This window comes from Scleropages formosus, chromosome 3 (genome assembly GCF_900964775.1).
Source record: "Scleropages formosus chromosome 3, fSclFor1.1, whole genome shotgun sequence".
Classification (NCBI taxonomy): domain Eukaryota; kingdom Metazoa; phylum Chordata; class Actinopteri; order Osteoglossiformes; family Osteoglossidae; genus Scleropages; species Scleropages formosus.
The window spans coordinates 20,124,463-20,147,527 of NC_041808.1; the positions used below are offsets into that span (position 1 = coordinate 20,124,463).

The following is a 23,065-nucleotide window of genomic DNA, read 5'->3' on the forward strand; positions in this document are numbered from 1 at the left end:
GGTGCGTCCCCTCCTCCTCCAGCCCTGCGCCCTGTGTTGCCAGGTTAGGCTTGGGACAAGCTGCTCCAGTCAGTCAATACACACCAGGCATTTTTGAAGTCACAAAAATAACCCTCAGGAGGGAATTCTCACAGTACCACTCCAAGAATCTAAGCTGCTACAGAAGGGGTTTTGAACAAATAACCTTCAGATTGTATGAGGACAGTCATAACAAGAGACTGACTGCTGTGTTTGAGCATCTTCACTTACTGACCTCTTTGTTCGTTAGTTATTTGGATAGTGGTACTTTGTGTCTATTTTACCTATTACTGGACACCAGGGGATGCAGCAGTTAGGGATACTGACTTGCAACTGAAAGGTTGTCAGTTTTGAATCTTTCTCCTGCCAGTTGCAGACTGCTTTCAGTAAAGATGTTAACTGCTGTAAATGGTAAACGAATGGTATAACTGTTTGTTAGGGCCAGCGGGTAGGTAGTGTAGTGTTTGCCTTGCAATGACAGAACAAAGGAGTTTGAATCCCCGCACCTGCTGCAGTAATTGTGATCAAGGGTACTTACCTCAAATTGCTCCAGGAAGAATTTCCATCGACTAAAACTGGAAATTGTAAAAAGCTTATTATACAAAGCTAACATTGTAAATGACTTTGACACAGATGTCAGAATGGTTAGTAATACCTAGCAGACTGTAGCTTTGTTTTTTACTTTCTTGATTAGTCTAATTTGACAATATTTATTATTTTATTAGCAGATTTAATTTATTGAAAAGATCTGTATATGTTGTTTTTGTTTTTTTTTAAAAAAAAAAAAAAACAAAAAAAGAAAAGAATACTGAAGCTATCATGTCCGTGCTACTCATTTCTGCACCTTGGCTGCTTTTGTACTTGACCTTCAGTTCGTAGGTGGTGAGCCCAAGACCTGATCTGTCTCTGTACTGTCAAGTACAAGTTCTATGAACTATTGGAATTTTGTAGCATACCTACAAAAACACTTCACAGTCTCGTATACCAGTAACTATATACTTGTCTCTGTGAAATTAAGTTAGTAAAAGTGCTGAGAAATTTCAGCCAGGATAGACTGCATTATATTTTCTTCGTACTGTATTACAGTTTATTTCAATTACGATATACTACGCTCAAAGCATACGTATCGCGCTTTTGCCCATAAGACTACAGATCCTGAACTACAACATCCAGACATCAAAGGACACAAAGCGTACCGCGTCGTCTCTCTACACTCTGATTGGTAGATGCACTTTGGGTCGTGTTTCATAGCCAATAAGTATCAACTTCATGAAAGGGGAGTTTAAACAACATGTTCGCGGATTAGTTTTAAAATAAATTACATTTGGTCAAATTCTCAGTTTTTTTTAAAGAATCACATTTGTATCTGGTCAAAATTAATTCAAATATAAATATAACGAGAATCTGTTATTAGCAATACTTGAAACAAACTAAGTCTTGTGTAAGGGTAACTTGGTATAATCGGAATGCGGGCGAATCCACCCTCGTTTCCAGTGTAGGGGTGTCAGTTCAACTAATGTTGAAATTGTTCTAATATTTTTTACAGCAGTACAGCCCAGCGTGTCTGATTTGTGCACGGGTCCCCTGAGTGGAGTTTTAAATTTACACTAACATTCTGTGTTGCGTATGCTCACGTTTGTTGGCTGAGAGCTCCAGCTCCAACGGCCCTCTGCGCGGATGGTTCGCTCTGCTGCGGCCCTCCGCCGTGGGGAGTGTTTGGACAGATTAGGAACCGAAACTTCCCCACACGTCCGGAGCGGGACGGCTGAGCTTCGCAAAATATACAAGAATTGAGAGGGAGTTTATTAAATAATTCTTCAGGGGAATACCGTCAGAGCCACCGCAACCACAAAGACACGGTCTGAAGCTCCGGGTTTCGGGTCTTATGATGCCTACGTTGCGGGACAGCACCATGTCCCACCCCGGAGAAAACCCTCCTCACCAGGTCCGGGTGAAAGCCTACTACAAAGGGTGAGTGAGTGAGTGGGGCGGCGCGTGCGCTACGTGTGCGGGTACGTGTGCGCGTGGGACACGTGTAGAAGTGCTCTGTGGTTAGGGGGGTCGTGTTCTGTGTGTTCCGCTCCGCTCGGAAACTGAAGTGCAGTGCACTGAGTGCGGCTGAGGAGGGGGGTCGGGACGGTCGGATTGGTTAATTGGGTGAGTGAGTGAGTGAGTGATTGATGATTGATTCGATTCGATCATTGTGATGATCATCATCATGGATACATGACTGGGTGAGCTGGATGTGTCCCGTCCCTCACGTCCAGGGTTTGCCTAACACAGCGTCTGTGCCCCCCTAGCCTAGACAGCCACGTCTTACTGTCTCTGTCTCCTCATGATGAGGCTCATCTGCTGGACACCATGTGTCCTCTGTCCTCCCAGCACTGCCCAACGCAACGTCCAGCTCCTAAACTGACACACACGTGGTGTCATCTGTCCTCTGTCCTCAATGCTGTCAGCTGGTCTAGTGACAAGAAGAAATCAGACACATGTCATTGCACTGTTGTCCCTCTGATGCCTCATTACCAGATGTCCAAGTCCTTGTAAACTTGGAGAAATACCCCGTTGGATGCCCTGGACGGGACACAAAGAGACACTTCCCGAAGCGGGAAAACCTTAATTTGACTAGAAGCGGTGAGGTTTGTCTGCCACTTAAACCAACTAAAGAGAAAAACAACATCGGCAAGTGAGGGATGCTGTGTTCCCAGGCATCGTGTGGTTTTCATGTGTCTTTTAACAAGGCGTTGAGTATTTAGCCAGCGCCCATCACTCCGTCTCTTGTCTTTGTCCTTTTTTTTCCCCTTCTTTTAAATTATTTTTGATCATAGCCACTGGGCTGGGGTTCCTCTTCAAGGTTACTGCTGGGACTTGCAGTGACTTGAAAAACAAGTCGTTCAGGTAACTTCTGTTGGCCCCTCCTTCAATGTAGCTCTTTTTTTTTTTTTTTTTTTTTTTTTTTTCTTTTTTTTTTGGAGTCACTGTCTAAATTTCATGACGCTTACTAAGGAATCTCGGTTATGTCAAACATGCATGCTGAAATGAGCGATACCTTCCCTGTCGACAAGTCATTATGCGTCACCACTTTGCATTTTATCTGTGCATCTGTTTTTATGATTTCTGAGAGCAGCTTTTAAGAAATACAGCTTGTTCATTTCCTCAAGTTTTGATGCAGCCTGCTGTTAGTATTTTGGGTCTGCCTGATTGCCTCAAAGTCTTGAGTATATGGACTTTTTATTAAAAAAGTGTGTGTGAGTGACAGAGAGTGTGTCCCGCTGATGTATGGATGAGTGACCCAGTGTGAGTAGTGTATCTAGCAGTGTAAGTTACCTTGGTGAGTAAGGTGTGTGGGCTGTTAACGCTACATAGTATCCATTGGATGTCGCTTTGGAGAAAAGTGTCTGCTAAGTAAACAAATGTTAAAAAATATTTGTCCAGGTGCAACAAATAATTGGGTGTACTGCAATTTCCTTGTCATCCATAAACATGTTATTGATTGTAACACGTATATATTTATGTATGTGCACAAAAATTTCCACATAAAATAGTGTGCCATGTGATGGCTTTAGAAAAGCACAGTATGCTTGAGTAGATTGAGGCCAAACATTGTAACGGTTAAAGAAAAATCACTCGGGAGGAGTATGTTGTTCTGGTCTGAAGTCTCCAAAGCAGTACGGAGTAAATGATCACGTTTAAAGTTTAGGAGTACTTGAAAACCAGCACTGGTTCTCTGATCCTCTTTGGAAAGCACAGCTTTCGGTGCCCGTTGGGCTCCTTTAAGAGGACAGCGGTAGTGGCTTAATATTTAATGTCATGTTTGTTGTGGTTTTGTTTCACCCTCCCTTACCCGTGTTCACGTGTGCCGCGATCTGCAAAGCGACGCTCGCGTTACTTATGTAACGTGAAATGGAGCCTCCTTCCAGTTTTGGTGGGACAGTTACCTTCTTTTAAATACCATCACTTGAACGTGTGATCGTCACCCCTTCCGACCACCCCGAAAAACTTGTCCCTTGCTGTGTTTTTATGCTGAAATGAGAGGGTTGTTCTTGGTTGATGTCTCCACAGGGCCGGGTCTGCAGAAATCCACTACGTTAATTCTCTGTAAACAGGGTACATTAAGGTCGGCGTCTGCGGTTGATCTGGATTGGTGCGGAAAAGGTCGTCTCGCCAGCTTTGGAGCCGTTTCCCGCTGCCCCTGTATGCATGAATGCACACGGCGCATTTTTATGGTAGATAGCGCTGCGGCTCCTGTCGTGGCTTCAGCGTTTCGGTTTGAAAGCAGAGCTCCGACAATCGAGTTGTGGAGTGTTTTTTCTTTTCTGAGTCCGTGTCAGAGCAGGAGGCGTTTGTGAACGACCAAGCGCAGGAGTTCCACAATTCCAATCATTTTTGTACCACCGGTTGGTATTTTTTGGTCTTTCAAACTTCCCCACATCCCGTCGTGTACCATGCGGCCAGCTGTAGCCCGTCGAGACGTGTTTGTCCTCGTGGTTCCATGCACTTAAGCGCTTGATTGATGTAACTCTAATTGTTACTTACTGTTTCAGCATCTTTTGTCGTTTGAAGACATCCAGCAAGGGGAAGTAAGGATGAATCGCTGCTACATTAGTTATTAATGTCTTTCAGCACATTGTGGCTCAAAATAGCATAAACCGTGTGTGTGTGTGTCCGTCCAGCTCCTCCTGCTGCAGTGTCCTGACAGCGGGCGTCGTGCCAGGCATAGCAGTGGAGGAAGGCTGGGCTGCATCCTGGCACCCAATGTAATGACAGCACCATGTATCGGCCCTCTCTCTGGTGTCGGTGCCCTCGGTGCGGACCGAGCTCTCCTCCCCACTTGCTCAGTGCCCTCGCACACAGTCTTAAAGATGGGCTACAGCATCGTTTCATCTCCGCCCTCCTGTGATCTGTAGGGATGCTATTGATTTACTGTCCACTTCACAGGAGAAAGTAGTCGGCGTGTCCCCGATGTCCTAATGTACTTGTAATATTCTCCGATGGTGTCTGGTGTGATTAGAAAACACTCCTTCTGAAGGCAGTGCTGTGTGTGTCTGTCTGTAATGTGAGAGCCATTAACAACAGCAGCCAATGCAAGAGGTCCAGCCCTCAGGTGTACCATGAAAATGTTTAAATTCCCATTCATATATATCCATGACTGTAACAGGAAGTGCCACTATCTCCTTTCACTGTATGTTGACTTGTGTTAATGTTTCACGCCTGACTCCTGGTTTCTGTTTGTGCAAAAGTCTCCAGGGACTAGAACTGGAACAACATATGGAAGTTTGTTTCCTTAACCACTGCGCTGCAGGCGATATGGTGGCACGGCGGGCCTTTGCCGCTCTTTCGGGTGTGGGTTCGAATCCGGCTCAGGGTGCGTGGAGTTTGCCTGTCCTCCCCGTGTTTCCAGCCCGAAGACGAGTGGTAGGAGGCAGTAGTACACCACTTCCGTAGCCTTCATGGATGAACGTTAACTTTTTGTTTTTGAATTGAATTGAATAAAATAAGAAAAAAGTAAGTTCTTGGGACTGTTTCACTGTATTTTTGACAAATATAGGTGTTTTCTAGCAAGGAAATGATTTCAGAATGAAACTGCTGGTGGCTCAGTGACATTGCATGACTTCCTTATGATTGCGGTCAGCATTTCGCATGAAATTTCTTAATATTTTACCTTAATTGTTTGTGGCCCTGTCCACTGGACAGGTGTCGGAGTGATTCTACCCGTGTCGCTGTGAACAAACATCTGAACACCCGCTAGTACGAAGCCCTGCCCTGCCCTCCCTTACCACAAGAACCACTCGAGTGGCCGCCATGAGTCCGGTTGGACTCGACTGCCTGCGCTCTTGCCCTCGGTGGCTCGTGGTTATTGAACGCGGGACCCGCCAGGGTGCCCAAGGAAGGGGTAGCTTGCGCACCTTGGCACGGCCTGAACCCCCCGCCTTTCACGTGTGCCTGGGATGGAGGAACAATGAATTCATTAAAACAAGGGCACAAAGAAATCCCAGCCAGTGTTTGCAGCCTGGGGGGTGTTGCTCTAATCTAGGCCCTTTCTCACAGTCCGTTCAAATTGGCTCTCATTTTTCTTCTCTTATGTCCAAAGTAAATGTTTACCATCAAGCCGTGTCTTGGTACCTACGCCGATCTTACGGACCTGCTCCGAACCCTTCTACGAGTTGGTGGCTCTCCGTTGCGAAGCTGTTAGCACGCAGCTGGACTTATTTCGGTGTTCTTAGTCGGACAGAATTGTCAGGTGTAACATTAGAAATTCGGTGCAAAATAACCACCGTCATAATAGGTGCCGTGTGACGTTGCCATTTGCGCCGTCTTGCTTTTCCTTTTCAAAGATCACAGGTAAAGAAAAATAGCCCCAGTGTCTTGCCAGGTTTGGGCAGTTCCTTTATGTTGTAAGTACACTTCTTTTCACTTAATACCCTGATTTCCTCGCTTTGATTACTGTTTACAAGGATATTTTAAACCTAGAGAGCTCCTATTTTTTCTTTATTAACTTTCCAACATGTTCCAGAATTGAACAGGTGTAGAATTTTATGGGATGGGTAAAATGCACATGTCCTATGGTCGACCAGCATCATGCTCCAATACCCCATTCCGATATTTCAAGTGATTTGTAAAATTATGCCGGTTCTCGGTGTGTGGTCTCTCTCAAGGCTCTGGCTTTTGTTTTAGGGAGAACACCTCTGTGCTCTGCCCCCTCTCATCCAGAAGCTGCCGAACTTCCTCCCATTAATTTCCCTGGCTTCTGTCATTGTGCGCGGTGTGTGATACGGTAAATTATACACACACCTCATTTAAAAACTACTCATTTAGTTAGTGTGTGGGCCTTCCTCCGTTAAGTCATCGTCATTCCCGCTTTCCCTAGGGGTTCTCTAGTTGTCTTTCTGTCCCGTAGCTCTGTGTCATTCATCGTAAACGCCTGGTAAATTCCTGACCGCATTCTTGAATTTTAGACATCATACACACCCAGTGCTCTTCTAGAGACCCACCGGTGGCCTGGTGGTGCGCCGTGCCATTGACGTGCAGGGTCCGAGCGAATTTATTAACTGGGAAACTTGGTCCCTAAGAAGTTTTGGAAAACTTCTTTTATAGGAGAGAAGGAATATACTGTGTTTACAGATTACATTTCACAACAGATTTATGCGATTTGGGACTAAGGCTGCAGAAATGTGGACTGCGTCAGGCGAGCTAGTGATCCTGTCGCGGTAACGCATGCGAGTGCTGAGCGTTCGCTGCGTCTCAGCTGGACCTCGGACAGCTGGGAGAGGGACGCGGCGGAAGCGTGAGCCGCACCGTGTGCCACATTGGCGCAATTGGTCGTGCAAGCTCTCCGCAACTTAGAGAGGTCCGCTTGGGGCAAGGTCAGAGGTCAGTGCCGCCGCTCTCGAGGGTGTCGCATGCTGCTACTCTGATGAGGAACCAGTGAAAGAAGAGCTGTGGGTCCCTAGGATGACGGGCCTCTGTCATCCTGTATCGTAGTGATTAGAGCTGCTGAATTTGGACCCAAAGGTCATAAGTTTGAAACTCATGTCCAGCTGTAATACCCTTAAGCAAGGTACCTACCGTAAATTTCTCCAGTAAAATTACCAAGTTTTATAAAATGGGTAAGTAAACCTGTCACTTGAGAGAAAAGCATCAGATAAATGTAAATGTAAAAGAGGATAATTACCTTGTTTATGCTCTATGATAAGTTTCTGATTGTTTGCTCCAAAGGGACACTAATCCAGTCAGGCAGCAGCTCTATGAACTGCGTTTCAGAGCCTTGGAGAACTATAGTGGTGTGGTTCTTCTGCTCCTGAGCAGATCTCAAGCAAGTGCATTTTGGAATGACCGGACAGTTCCAGTGCATCACAACAGTTTTAATATATATTTTCCAGAACTTTCCAGAAGAAACGTCAGGGGAGGAAAAAGCAGTTCAACTGACAAAAGGGAACCCAATTTGTTAAAATCACTCACTCACTCACTGTCTGAACCGCTTGTCCCGTTCAGGGTCGCAGGGAGCCGGAGCCTAACCCGGCAACGCAGGGCGTAAGGCTGGAGGGGGAGGGGACACACCCAGGATGGGACGCCAGTCTGTCGCAAGGCACTCCAGGCGGGACTCGCTTTTGTTAAAATCACACAGTATTTAAATACATTTTCGAACATACAATTTTCAATACATAAAGTATTTTTTGTAATGTAAAAATGGAAGGAATTGCTTTCTTGTACCAATTCTTTGCACCAGCCTCTTTCCTCTTGTTAAGATCATTGGTCATTTTTCCCTCTGCCAGTGAAAATTCCAATATTGCAAGTGATTTGCAAGCATACAACTAAATATTGTACACAATATGCACATATTTTATTAAAATTTGTAGAAAAATATTTTTTACATACAAGATTATTATGTAAAAACACTTAAATACACATATGATATGTTGGAATGACTGGTCAGTTGCATGACTGGATCCCTGTTTTTGGTCTGGTCACGCTATGGTGAACTGTACTAATTACGAATAAATGACAGAAAAGCATTTTCAGTTGAATTGTTTGAGACAGTATGTATAAGAAGCTGTACATGTGAAGAGGAAGCTGTGATTCATTAGTGACCTTGACAGTTAACTGTAACGCACAGTGCTGAGTTATTTTTTTTCGTTTGTGGTGTGTGACGTTCCACGCCGTGGACCTCAATTCGTATTCTGTCACTTTGTTTTCCCTGCAGAGACATCATGATCACCCACTTCGACCCCTCCATCTCCTACGATGTGCTTTACAGCGAAGTCCGGGACATGTGCTCTATGGACAACGACCAAGTGTTTACGATGAAGTGGATTGACGAGGAAGGTGCGCTTGTTTTCTCAGCCTTTCTTGCCGTGTCTCTAGTTGCTTTGCACAAGTAGCTCGGGCTCTTCCGCTGAGCCATTGAGCCGGCAGGAGAGCCGGGTCTCCTGCACGGCTGGGACGCCGTCCCACGTGCACGTGGGTCAGCGTGTGCGGCAATGCGGAGAGGGCAGGATACGCAGCTGCAGTGAATAACCAAGGGGAAGCAAAGAGATGGAAAAAGACAAATGCTGGTCAGTGCCTGATTAGTCCTTGTGGAACTGCAGTGCCACTGGCCCACACCCCAAGGTCATCTGACAGCTCAAAGACAAAACCAGTGTTCCATGATAATCAACATTAGCCAGAGGCGAAGGCTGACCTGCACATCTCTTCGGTGGTTTCATAAAGCGCCACATCTTTCTCGCATTGTGCCTCATGGCATCTTCAGTGCTTCCAGTCTCCAGAAACAGAGGAGATTGTTTCTGTCAAGCTTCGCATCAAGAACGGAATGCTTTGGATCTAGTACAGTAGCATATGGGAAAGTGGTTAAGGATCTGGTCATGCGACCCTCATTGAAAGGTTTCGCTTCATGTTTCTGAGAGGTGCTTTACTGTTACACCCTTGAGTGAAGGAGACAGAGTTGACCTGCACAGATACCTTACCATGTACATGAAAGTAAGGATGGTAAAACTGCAATACTCGTGACTCCCAAGCTATTGTACACTGTACTTTTGGTTTGGATAGAGTCAGTTCAGCTTTTCTTCCTCTTGTGGCAGGGTGTGTGTGTGTGTGTGTGTGTGTGTGTGTGTGTGTGTGTGGTAAACATTAAGATGCAGTTTTTCACCTTTACCCTGCCTCATGTTCTGATCTTACTCCTCCTTTACTCCACCAGGAGACCCTTGCACAGTGTCCTCCCAGCTGGAGCTGGAGGAGGCGTTGCGACTCTACGAGCTGAACAAGGACTCTGAGCTCATCATCCATGGTGAGCTGCTGTTTGTGTGTGTGTGTGTGTGTGTGACAAAAGTGCTCAGGAGCTCGAGTCACCCAGGACTGGTTCCACTCCCAGCAATAACAAATTGCTGGGTCAGCAGTGGGACCTCGCTGACTTTCGCTAAGTCTCAGTGCCTCCAGCAGTTGTCTCTAGAACAGAAACAATGTGAGCCAAACAAAGCCTTTGCGCTCTCATTGTACAAGGTAACAGGCCATGAGTTTTTCAGCCAGAATAACAACCGAGGGCATATTTTCATATTTTCATTCTCTCGTTTTGTCTTGTGCCGCACCGTAGTGTGTGCAAATAAGGATGGTGGGTTTTTGCTGTGTGGAGCAACAAGGACATTTGAGTACAAAGACCGTTGATGGTGAGACAAAGAGGAGCTGCCTGGATTATCAGGATATCTGTTTTCATGAGATATATGTTAGTCTTATTTGTGAGCGTGTGCTTTTGAAATGCACTGGCACATACAAACCAGCCACTTTTTTAGGTACACCTAGCTGGTACTGCCTGGGATACTCTTTTATTTTACCCCCAGACCAGTATGACATCAGCAACGAGGTGCTGGATACGCTCCACAGGGCCCTTAGTCCATGCTGGCTTTACAGCTTCACATAGTTTCTGCAGCCTTTTTTTGGTTGTGCATTCATTCAGCTAACACTGTATTCCACCTCCTCCCAAAAAAACACTTCTTGTATGGAGAGGTGAGGACTATGCAGGCCACTGGTATAAAGTAAAGCACGTTCATGAGATGTGTGTGCTTTGTGACATGCCATATTATCCCCTGGAAGAATCAGACTGATAAGGGCTAAACTGACCATGAAAGGATACATGTGGTCAGCAACAATGTTTTGGCACTTTGTGCCATTCAAACGATGCTCAGCTGGTACTATAGAATTCAGGTACGGTATTATAAACGAACAGTAATTAACTCACTGTGAGAAAGAGTGTTAAAATGAGAGGAGACAACATCTAACTGCACCTGATGGAAGTACAGTGTTTTACCACTATGGATGACAGAGCTGCAGCTGTATACGGATGGCGCCCAGGCTCCCGCAGAGCCCCGACTGGGGACAGCACGTCTACAGTGTCTGACTATAACTGTATTGCCTCATGATTCAATAGAATGTATAGTATTTATGATAGGTATACCCCTATACTGTAGTATATATTAATTATTTACAAATTCTCTCGCAGGTCAAATTACATAAGACAACTGCAGGTCGGACATACCTGCTTTGCATCATATGTACTTGAAATGTAAAGAGAAATTTAATTGTTCTCTGAAAGACGGTTGATGGTACATTTGCAACAAATTGCAAATAAGTGTGACTCTGATGTGTGTATGTAATATGAAAGTGCCTGGAGGTCGCAGTTTCACGGTGATGCTGTCCAATCCACCGCCTGCTTGGAGTCTGACTCTCCCTGTTGTCTTTTCACAGTATTCCCTTGTGTTCCTGAAAAGCCTGGCATGCCCTGTCCAGGAGAGGACAGTGAGTACATGTCCATACCAGTCTCTGCCCCCTGTCTCTACCCCATCTGCAGTCTCATTACGTTCTGCTTTTTGCAAACATCCCTTCCCTCTAGTGTTGTAGCTTATAGGTTTTGATTTCTTTGATTAAAATCAAATCCTTTGCGGGGTTTTTGTAACATGATTGACAGTACATGTCTTGCTGAAGGTGCTGGGATGCAGATTCTCACCCTAAAGGTTACTGTAGTGGGGATGAAATGAAATGGCAGAGATGGGACGGAGCGCAACCTTTGACACTTTCTTCTCAGAGTCCATCTACCGGCGTGGCGCACGGCGCTGGAGGAAGCTCTACTATGCTAACGGCCACGCCTTCCAGGCCAAGAGATTCAACAGGGTAACTCGCGCCTCTATTGGGTCATAATTGGAGCCTCTGCTTTGTTTATAGGCTGTGTCATGTAGGTTGGAGCTGAGCTTGGAGTATTCAAACTCGTTGTCTGGCTGCGAATTGAAATTGTATAAAATGTAGAACAGATGCATGTGGCAGGAAATGTTGGCAATATGTATTAAGGCAGATATTTAAACTACAGTGGTAGTCAGATTGCTGTAAACCACTGTGTTTGGGCCTTTATCCTTGTGTGCTGGTATGGTGTGGTCCTACTTACCGTCCGTTTTCCTCCTGACGTCCACAGCGAGCGCACTGTGCTATCTGCACAGACCGCATCTGGGGTCTGGGTCGACAGGGCTATAAGTGCATTAGCTGCAAGCTGCTTGTTCACAAGAAGTGTCACAAGCTGGTGACGGTGGAATGTGGCAGGCATGTGATACAGGTAGGGACCATGTTCCACAGATCTCGTTGTACAGTAATAATACTGATGTTCCAACTTTCTTTCAGCACCTTGTCTAAATTGTTTCTTTTAATACTTCTCCATCTCTAGGAGCCAATAATGAGACCAATGGGCCCAACATCCCATCCTTCAGATCCCCTGGACCACGGTATACCTTCCCTGTGTTTTTGGGTTGTATAATATATTTGGGTGTATTTTTCTGTCTCATTCCCTGTTGAAACTTGTAACTCTTATTTTCCCTAACCCATAGAAAATCAAATGCATTAATCCACACTTATGTACAGACTCAATGATACACACACACATTGTCTGAAACCGCTTGTCCCAAGTGGGGTCGCGGCAAACTGGAGCCTAACCCGGCAACACAGGGCGCAAGGCTGGAGGGGGAGGGGACACACCCAGGACGGGATGCCAGTCCGTCGCAAGGCACCCCAAGCAGGACTCAAATCCCAGACCCACTGGAAAGCAGGACCTGGTCAAACCCACTGCGCCCCTCCGACTCAGTGATAATGATGTAGAAATGTGTTCGGATGTGACAACGGTAGATTGTTCCTTCACTCTCCAAGTGTAGGATCGCTGTTGGGCTCCTCTTGGCCAGCTATTGATCCAGGGGCTCTGCTGGCAATCTCAGTATTAAACTGTGCTTTGCAGTGTAGTCAATTTACAATTGGTTGCTCTTTTGAGTCACTGACTCGGTATCTTTTGCTCTTGCAGTTATTCCATACAAATTGTCAAATGAGAGCTTGAATCATGATGGGGAGGAGAAAGAGGTGAGGAATCAGTTTTTGAACACCTGTGAAGCATTGTTGGTTGGATGACTATATGATGTACTACATAAGTGCAGCCAAGACGTTACCATTTTTGCTTTACTCAGACTGAAACGGCCTTTTGTGAGGGCTCTTCGGTGCCCCAGGCGTGTCCACTGGTCAATGGAAGAAGGCCCAAGTGGTCAAATGGTAGTCTTCTTTTTTCCCTGCTCCAGGCCATGAGCAGCAGGGAGAGTGGGAAGGCAGCATCCAGCTTGGGCTTAGGCGACTTTGACTTGCTCCGTGTCATCGGCCGTGGCAGCTACGCCAAGGTGCTGCTTGTGAGGCTCAGGAGGACAGAGCGCATCTATGCCATGAAGGTGGTGAAGAAGGAGCTGGTCAATGATGATGAGGTAACGGCACTCATAGCATGTTTCCCCCAGGCCAGGTACCAGTGTTGTCACTCACTATAACAAGTTCTCTGGTCCTTGAGTTTAGTACAGTAATCCCCTGGAGATGCTCCTATTCTGGGTATGAAAATTCAGCTTTATGAGGAGTTTCATCAAATACCCCTGGTTTTGCTTATGAGGCTTGTTTGTACATCTAAGGAATGAATGAATGAAGCTCTTAATTCCAGAAGGACTGCTTACAGCAGCATACAAAATACAACATACATGCACAGAAACATTCATTCACTCATTCATAATGTCAGTAATCATGACCCTGTTCGGACTTTCCAATAAATCTCAGCTTATTCAGTAAGTGTGTGAATTCATTTGTATTATCTCGTCTTCTGCCCCCACCCCACTTTAAAGGTTAAATGAATACATAAACAATGAGTATTGAATGTAACAGCTACTAAAGAAGTGAATGAGTACAGGTAGACAACCATATGCTGTCATGGGGTAATTAATGAATGCGCACTGCCTTATGTTGCCTTATGATAACAAAGGTTAACTGTTACTAATTGTGTCCATTTTCATGGGATTTGGTGATATTCTAGCATAAATGGATGTTGCTTTTGGGGCTCAGGAACCCATAAAAATTTTGCCATTGAAATTAGTGACAATTACATCTTTGATACATGAGACCTCACCGTACAAATGGTTTTTCATGAATGGATTACCTTCATAAAGCAGGGGAAGACTATACTCTGACTGCCTTTGTTAAAATATTCCACCATTTAAACAAGTATGTCTGTTAGCTGCCATGTGTGAGTCTGTTTGGATAAGAGCAAGTCCCGACTAATACAGTGTGGTGTCACTCCCTCTGGCTCTTCTGTAGGACATTGACTGGGTGCAGACAGAGAAGCACGTGTTTGAGCAGGCTTCCAACCACCCCTTCCTGGTGGGGCTGCACTCATGTTTCCAGACAGAGAGCAGGTGAGCTGACTCATCTATTGTCTTCATTTTCCCATGGGAAGCATCTGGAAATCAGTGTCTTTCGGTCTTGCGATATTGTGGCACCACCTCACACAGCACACTGCCTGCATGTGCACAGCTTTCTGTTCTCCATCTATGTCTGCAAGCAGCTGTTTGAATTTCAAGAACTGTCAAGCCAAAAACATAAAGTACTGATCACTGGAGCTTTCTCAGTGTGATCATTGGTGTGAGTTAATTCATACCCGGAGTAATCACTGAGAGCCTGGGAATCTCCCTTAGTGACATATAATGTAATTTCCACGCGTGATTTCCTCACTCAATTATCCGTAACATTTCCCTAGCAGCTGAGAATTCTCCGCATCATTTCGTACAGAGGCAAATTCCCTGGAAACTAGTCACGGAAATCGATTTGCACATATTCCAAGATTCAGACACATGAAAGCCTAGCCTTAAGCATTTTTCAGGGTTGCTAGAAGTGAACTTTAACCTTAACCATGCAGGAATTTTTGCCTTTTCCCAGAAGATCTTGCGACACACAGAGGTGATACATACAATTTATTCATTACATTTTCATCCCTAAAAACACCATCCTCACACTGCAAACATCGGCTTCATTTTCAGCCTGAAAAGTGAGTTTTTGTTTGTTTTCTGGATACATCTGATGATTCTTTTCTGCCCTTTGAACCTGTTGTCGTTTGTAGCTTAACTCTTACGGCCACCTGCTAGCCCAGCCAGTCTCAGTGTTTTCGGTCTCCTCTCCAACAGGCTCTTTTTCGTCATCGAGTATGTGAATGGTGGAGACCTGATGTTCCACATGCAGCGACAGAGAAAACTTCCTGAGGAACATGCCAGGTAAGGCCTTACATCTGTAGTTTCCCTAGAAGCTGAAAGGAGTAAATCCATGAACTGCACTAATTGGAGAAGGAGTTGTTTTGTTAAACTTTTTTGTTTACAGTTCTAAGACAGTAAGTTTTTGAGCTTTGGTATTGAGTACCTAAACTCACATCAAAATATGCAGCCTGAGATGTATATGTCTGATCAAGAAGTATGTGTGTGTATATGTGTATAATGTGTTTAATGTATATATCTTTAATCAAGAAAATGTGCTTGTAAGACTATTTGTAATATAGGTTTTGAGTAGTTTGATTATTTTGTGGAATGTGGTTATTGAATGGCTTCCCCCTCTCTGTTTCAGGTTTTACTCTGCCGAAATCAGCTTGGCCTTAAACTACCTTCACGAGCACGGTATCATCTACAGGGACCTGAAGCTGGACAATGTCTTGTTGGATTCGGAGGGACACATCAAGCTTACAGATTACGGAATGTGCAAGGTGTGTTTGTTGGTACGGTGGTCTCTGCCTGCAGCATTTGTGTGTAGTTTTGAAGAGGGAAGGGCACAAGAGAATGCTACGTCAGTGAGGTTTGTGAGGAGCACGGGCACAGCCCCCAAACACAAAGATTTCATAGGCATGTTGGGATCCTCAGAAGGGCTACTAATTAGACTGGAACACATTTCAGTAATCTGACACCATCTGGTGGGTACTGATATGGCTGGATGCAATGCAGTCTGCCTCCAGGTGGCTGAGTGAGGAGGCTCATGGGTAATCCTGCATGCCTGCGGGGTGCGGTGTTGATTGAGGCTTTGTGTTACAGGAGGGGCTACGACCCGGAGACACGACCAGCACTTTCTGCGGGACGCCCAATTACATTGCCCCAGAGATCCTGCGGGGGGAGGACTATGGTACACGGATTACTGTCTATTAGATACCTTTACATTTATTTATTTAGCTGACGCTTTTCTCCAAAACGATTTACAATGCTAGTCTGTCTATGTTTTTATATATATATGTAGTTGTATAAATGGGTCAATAATTGTAAATACCTCAACATTGGAAGTTGCTTTGGAGAAAAGCGTAAGCTAAATGAATAAGTGTACAGTTACCCATTTGTACAGCCAGGTAATTTTACTGGAGCAAATTTTTAGGGTAAGAACCTTACTCAAGAGTATTACAGCCAGAGGTTCGATTCAAACCTGCAACCTTTGAATCCAAAGGTTGAGTACCTTGTACCTTGAGCAAGGTACTTGTGATGCACAGCAGCTCTAACCACTATGCTACCAGCTGTCTACCATCATTCTACTGCTTTCTGCCACATTAGGCATAGAAATCAGTCCTCTGTGTGTCATTTTAGGCTTCAGCGTTGACTGGTGGGCACTAGGTGTCCTCATGTTCGAGATGATGGCTGGCCGGTCTCCATTTGACATCGTGGGCAGCTCGGACAATCCAGACCAGAACACAGAGGACTATCTCTTCCAAGGTGCGAGCTGTAAAGCCACAGTGTCGGCAATGGCCTGCTGTTGTGTTCAGAGGTAGAGTCATGCATCAGTCTCACTGCTCTTACTCTCTCCACCTTTCAGTCATACTGGAGAAACAGATCAGGATTCCCCGCTCCCTGTCAGTCAAAGCTGCCAGCGTGCTGAAGGGATTCCTCAGCAAGGTATCTGTGATCCTGAGAGTGGCAGGTAGTGCAAGCAGGGCAGTTCAGCGATCTACCTGGGAGTAGATCTACCTGAGATAGTTACTCTACTTACCTCAACCTGTCCCTCTCATGCAGGATCCTAAAGAGCGCCTTGGCTGCCACCCACAGACTGGCTTCGCTGACATCATGGGCCACCCATTTTTCCGCAATGTGGACTGGGAACTTGTGAGTCACGTGTAACCTTTTCCTCTCAAACATATCTTCCTTATCCGTCCCTGTTGCTTCATTCAGTTGCATTGCAGATGCTTATTCGTAACTTACTTGTGGATAAAAAAAGTGTTTGTGTGTGTGGTTTTCGCTATTTGTGTACTTGAAAGAGAATCACTGCTGTGCATGTATTATTTGGTATACTTTTGTCAGAGTGTTTGTCAGTTCCAGTCCTAAAAAGGACCCAATATTCATTTAGCAGATGATATTTTTCCCAAAGCAATATAAAACATAGGAAGCAATAAAACATTTCACAAAAAGCAGAGTTATAGATGCAGACACTCTGATACTCTTCTCACATCGGTTTGTCTGATAACATCATTTTTGCCTTGCACATCACACAAGTAACTGCCTATACTATGAAATTAGTAGGAAATACAGAGGTGAATGTGACAAGTGATGCAAAGCAATTTTATTGAGATAGGAGATCAGGAGAGAATTGGACCAAATGAGATTCAAAGGGAGTTCATTACACCACATCAGAGCCAAAATCGAGAGCTTTTTCACTCTCTTGTCTCAGCAGGCAGACCTGAAGGAGCACAGTTCTCTTCCTGGGGTGTAGGGAGTGATCTGGTCCTGTAGGTATTGACATGCAGATCCTGAGATTATCTTGTAGGCTGTAGCCAGAGTGTTGAATTTGATACAGGCAGCTACAGGAAGCCAATGGAGAGAAACAAGGAGGGGAGACGCATGGGAAATTTTTTCACTGGTCATATGATGGCCAATGACAGACATGCCCTGGGGCCTCCAGACATACCGCCATTCCTCTATTCGATCTAGAGTGCAGTGAAGTGCTGATCCAACAGGCAGTCCACAGGATCAGGTTACCACCCCGGCCCCTTCTAGCAGGAACAAGGTTATCGCTCCTTTTTGCCTGCAGGGGGAGCAATGAAGAGCCACAAAACCATGCTCTCTGAGAAATAGTTAGTGGTGAAACACTTTTACAAACCCAAGTACATCAGAGCACACGGATGCTCAGGATGACCATTTGCTGCTTTGTGTTATAAAACTGGACTATTGTCGGAAGTGGAAATAATCAAATTCCTGAGCACATTCAAGCCTCCTTCCTCCTCCTCTCCAAGTATGAGTCCATCTAATTGTTGCAACACCCCTGTCCTCCCTGCTGACCTGCACTATGTCCTTGCAGATGGAGCAGAAGCAAGTGGTTCCACCGTTCAAGCCCAACATCTCTGGAGAGTTTGGACTGGACAACTTTGATGCTCAGTTCACCAATGAACCCATCCAGCTGACACCTGATGATGAGTGAGTTAACCTTTTACCCCCGGGCTCAAGGTTTTAACTCCTTGAGAAGTAGGCAAAGTATGGAAAAAGGACTGTTCCGTTGGATTCGAACGAGTGCAGAGTAATGAGCCTCATGAGCTCCTTTCAACAATAATGAGAGCTTTCTGCCTCTTCTGTTCCTCAGTGATGTGGTAAAGAAGATTGACCAGTCAGAGTTTGAGGGATTCGAGTACATCAACCCCCTGCTGATGTCGGCTGAGGAGTGCGTGTGATGGGTCACAGTCACAGCCGGGTGAATGCGTGTCACGGATCATGCTCGTCGTTCCATCTACAGCTGTGCATCTGCACATGATCCCCCGTCTCCTGCCAGCCTGGGATCCTCCATCCTGCTCTAATCTTTTTGTAACTTGATCACAGTTCTCTAAATCCCTGCCATTTGCAACCACTACTCCTTATGTGTACCTTTTTTATTTATATTGTTATTTCATTGTCATGTAAACCAGCATTTATTATCCAGCCATTAATTTAATGTTACAGTAATAAATGGGCCTGCTAATGGAAACCACAGATGGTTACTTAACCGAGAAAGGAAGATATATACACCATTTATAAGAGGCATGTGCTTATTCTCTGCAGATGTTGTTTGCTACATGTTTTATTTCTACATGTAACAGGAGAATATGCATGGCTTCACAGTTGGTGGATTGTGACTTGATACGTCTGCTTGTGCTGTAAGCCTAACCATGTGCAACCAATGTGAAACACTAACTCTTTACAACTTCCAGACTAGCTTCAATTGGCACTGGGCCTGGAGGGGTGTGGGAACACTATCTTTAATAGAAGGAAGAAAAAAAAAAAAAAAAGAACCCTAAACTATTTCCTTGTTTTTTGTAATCAAGTATATATGCAGTGTGCACAAGTGTTGTGTTGGCCCTAGTGTGTTATGTGGACCAGATTTGTTCACTCAGTGTTTATTTTATGTGTGTATAGTGGTGAACTGAGCCACATGTTAAAGTGGAGAAGGATGCTGTCTGGGGTGGAGGGATCCTTCCTTAAAAACTGTACTTCCTTACGAATGGAAGGATGTATGTATGCCTGAGCTCTAAGGCCAGGAGTATCACTTCCCTATCATCTGTCACATGGGACCAAAATTGAGTTTTTGGAGCGAGGAAATGTAGGAAAATCCATATTCCTGTACAGCAGTCTCAAAAAAAATTCTCCACGTGGGATGATATTTTCATAGTTTTTACAAAAGGAAAAAAGCTTTCATTATTTTCTATAACGTCTGTAACAATACATTGCCTTTCTGATGCTTTCTTTAAATTTTTGTTTAGCATCTTTTATTTTTGTACTGTCTTCTGCAATGATCGTTTCATGTTTTGTTTTAAATTTCTGTATGTCTTTCTGTACGTAGCTAAATGGTTAAACAATTTTTTTTAAAGAAATATATAAATAATTAGGTGTCCCTTCACATCAGTGTAGGTGACTCTGGCTCACAGACTGTAGTGCAGGATGAGAAGCCTTGTTCCGTCTCTCCCAGATGGCAGTCACAGTGTGGCTGAAACCGAATCCTTCCTTCGCATTGAAGTTGGGGAAGGCCTGTTTTCTGGTCAGTGCTGCTGGAGAGGTTCTGCAGTATGTATCTCGGGGTGCAGGGATCCATTGAGAGAACTGCATTGTTTAATCACAAGTAACGCAGTGGAAAAACTCGACCAGGAGGTTAACACAAAAAAGACATTGCTGAACAGCACAGGACGGAGTGAGGAAATACAGTACTTTGCTGGATCAAATTGTGTTTCTAAAGCTCATGAGAGAGCTCATGCCTTCACAGATTTTTCCTGCAGCAACTTTTTTTTCTTACCTTCCAAATCGACAAACCAATAAGCAACGACGATAAAATTGTTTAAAACTTTTTTCTTTTTAGGCCTTTTTTATTCACATGCTGTTAAATATTTTATGAAAGCCCTTGTTTAATGATTTGTTCATTGGGGAAATGTCTGAGAATAATTCAAAATAAAAACAAGGACCTATAGGCATTGTCATTTGACCACTTTGAGGCATTATGAATCAATCCTGTTAGAGAAGGATATGTCAGTGAGTATTAAAAGAACGGACTATAAAATCTGTACTGCAGCTTTTCCGAGGTGATCGCTCTGCTGTCTGAGACTGTCTTTTTTGTGCATATTAAATGTTCACACCTAACTGCAGTGTGTCTGCTGTAAAGCCAGGGTGTTCACTGCAGGCTCTGAAGGCTGGGATTTATTCTCAATTAGAAAAAAAAAAAAACTGAATTGCACAACTTCCTATTGCTGTAAAGACCTGAAATAAACTGTTCATATGGAGTCAGAACCAACAACAATAGTGGGTTCTTGATTCTAACCTCCTCTATATAGTAGCAGCTTATGCCTCGGGCTGGAGGAACACAGCTCCCAATCCTCAAGGGCCACATGACATGCTATTTCCCACTTTACACCCGTAATTGGATCAAAGTTCTTATTTGGATAGTTAAATCTCTATGTTGTTTTTATTTTAAATTAGGTAGCAATTACAACATTTTCTGGAGGCATTAGGATTATGTCATTTGATGCCTGAACAGGCTGGCTGCCCCAACATAAATTTTTTACCTTAGTCTGAAGTATATAACTAGGCATCCTTTAATCTAATATCTGGATTATTAAGGATTTTGGCTGTCATATTTCTATGTACTGGTCCAGGCGGGTGGGTGGATGAGGTGGGGGTTGCGTGTTTTGACAGCGTATCATAAGACTTGTCATTGTTAATGAGAGAGATCTCAGGAATTAAATAGTCATATAATTTGAAAATCAACATTTTCATGTGTGTGAACACCTACATACTGGCCTTACAAGTATTAAACACATTTTAGTATATCCTATGTGAGGGACATGTATTAAATTAATTTTGTGTTTAAAAAAAACTATGTCAAAACTGAGTCTTTTCTTCCTACCACACTACTGTCATACATCTTAGCAAAAATCTACAGTAAAATATCCTACCAGAGATGCACATTAGTAATATACATAGAAATAATGGGAATATCTGAATTACTCTCCATGCTGTCAGCTTTGTCTGAAACAACAACAACTGAAAGTCCAGTGAACTATATGCATTCCTCAGGGACTGTACATGTCAAGAGTCTCATGTACTCAACAAAGAAGAGACCCCAGAGATCATCAAACTGAACAAATTTCTCTTGGAGGGGGTTTGAACCTTGAACAAAAAATGTCACTCTTCCAATAGTTCCTCGATAAATACTGTTGCATTGCTTGAGCAATCCTCAAAACTGCTGGGTGGACCACAGAATAGGTAGTAGTTTGTGAATTATAAATTACAAAACAATGCAAAGACGCACAAATGTCGTTAGGTATTGAACATCTGAAGTTTTGAGCGGATTTAAATGAGGATCATCTGTTTTTCGGGTCGCTGAAGATAAAAGCGCCACTTTTAGATATGCATGTGAAGTGTGTTTTTTTTGGGTCGTAACAGTAGATTATGTGGAGTTTTTATATGCTAAATTAAAGTCATTATGTAGAGTATGTATGTCTTCTTAGATATGTTCCTGCTCAGCAGTTCCAGCAATCTGCCATTTATTCTTCTCAAGTAATCTTACTTTATATTAATATATAAGAGTCATTTACCTAACCTTAATTACAATATAATACACAGACACACATTGACTGAAACCGCTTAATACACACACACACTTTCAGAACCGCTTGTCCCTTACGGGGTCACGGGGAACCGGAGCCTACCCGGCAACACAGGGCGTAAGGCCGGAGGGGGAAGGGGACACACCCAGGACGGGACGCCAGTCCGTCGCAAGGCACCCCAAGTGGGACTCGAACCCCAGACCCACTGGACAGCAGGACTGCGGTATAACCCACTGCGCCACCGCACCCCCTCGAAACCGCTTAATAGTTAATTGTAATTTCTATGTGTGTGTATATATATATAGACGCAAACATAAACATACCTTGCCGCTGGAGATAGCAAAGCCACTTCACTTTCACGAAGCAAAGGCTGCAGTTAACCCCACGTCTCCTGTCGAAGCAGAAGGTCAGACTTCATATCTTCTGCTGAACTTGCCTCCCCAAAGTGCCCGCCTCACAGTCTAGCCTGCGTTTTAGCAGCAAAGTCCTTGGTCCAGGCTGTGGAAGGAGAGGATACGTGGCACGTGCAGATAAGCAACCGGCGCTAAATTTACATTTAAGTGTTTCCCAGGGCCAGCGTTTCACGGTTCACTCATTCTGTGTGCTGCTGTTGCTTCAGCTATTTTTCAGCTGCTCTGTGGTCAGTGCTAAAAATGTACGTATAAGAGGTCTGAGGCAAATGGGTGCTGTATTGTCAGTGTGTTTTTTCTTCTGCGCTGCCCTGCAATAAGCCACATGAACACGGTGAAAGCCAAATCGATGGTAGACTACTTGAGTAAAAACCACTATACACTTTCCGTTCCCCTATTCACCAACGTCCCCTGAAAAGTCTAAAGGCATCGCTTGCAGTTTCTCTCTGTAATCCTAAGGATAACGAAAACAGGATGATCGATATGATCCGTCCATCAGAATTACGCTCGTCCACACGGTGGTCTTGACAGCACAGAAGACCTGTTTGCAACCACGCAGATGAGGCAATGATAGCTGTGTAGTCCTGCGATGACTGAGCATAGGCTAAACTGGCAAATCAACTCGAGGGAAATATAGTACTTGCATCATAGGATAATATGATGAGCTTTGGACACGGCGGCTCCTTTCTCTGGCTGTCAAATGATCGGACTTTTTTCAGTAACCGTTTTCGGTGCTTTGTTAGATCCA

The 23,065-nt window shown here is 44.4% G+C and overlaps 1 protein-coding gene across 2 annotated transcripts; it reads left to right on the top strand.

Annotated features, from left to right (window-relative positions):
• The first annotated feature begins 1,711 nt into the window (after positions 1 to 1,711).
• prkci (protein kinase C, iota) lies at positions 1,712 to 19,580 on the top strand. 2 transcript variants are annotated; one of them, XM_018753743.2, is made up of 18 exons: positions 1,712 to 1,989; positions 8,720 to 8,841; positions 9,710 to 9,799; positions 11,251 to 11,301; positions 11,588 to 11,673; positions 11,969 to 12,106; positions 12,215 to 12,272; positions 12,839 to 12,894; positions 13,107 to 13,283; positions 14,155 to 14,252; positions 15,018 to 15,104; positions 15,448 to 15,583; positions 15,906 to 15,993; positions 16,443 to 16,568; positions 16,669 to 16,748; positions 16,866 to 16,955; positions 18,145 to 18,260; positions 18,424 to 19,580. In XM_018753743.2, exons 1-18 carry the CDS (start codon positions 1,904 to 1,906, stop codon positions 18,509 to 18,511), a joined length of 1,773 nt encoding a protein of 590 aa, XP_018609259.1. In that variant the 5' UTR covers positions 1,712 to 1,903; the 3' UTR covers positions 18,512 to 19,580. The 2 variants fall into 2 exon arrangements, with proteins under 2 accessions (XP_018609259.1, XP_018609260.1); XM_018753744.2 differs by lacking the exon at positions 1,712 to 1,989 and adding an exon at positions 2,114 to 2,175.
• The last annotated feature ends 3,485 nt before the right edge of the window (positions 19,581 to 23,065 follow it).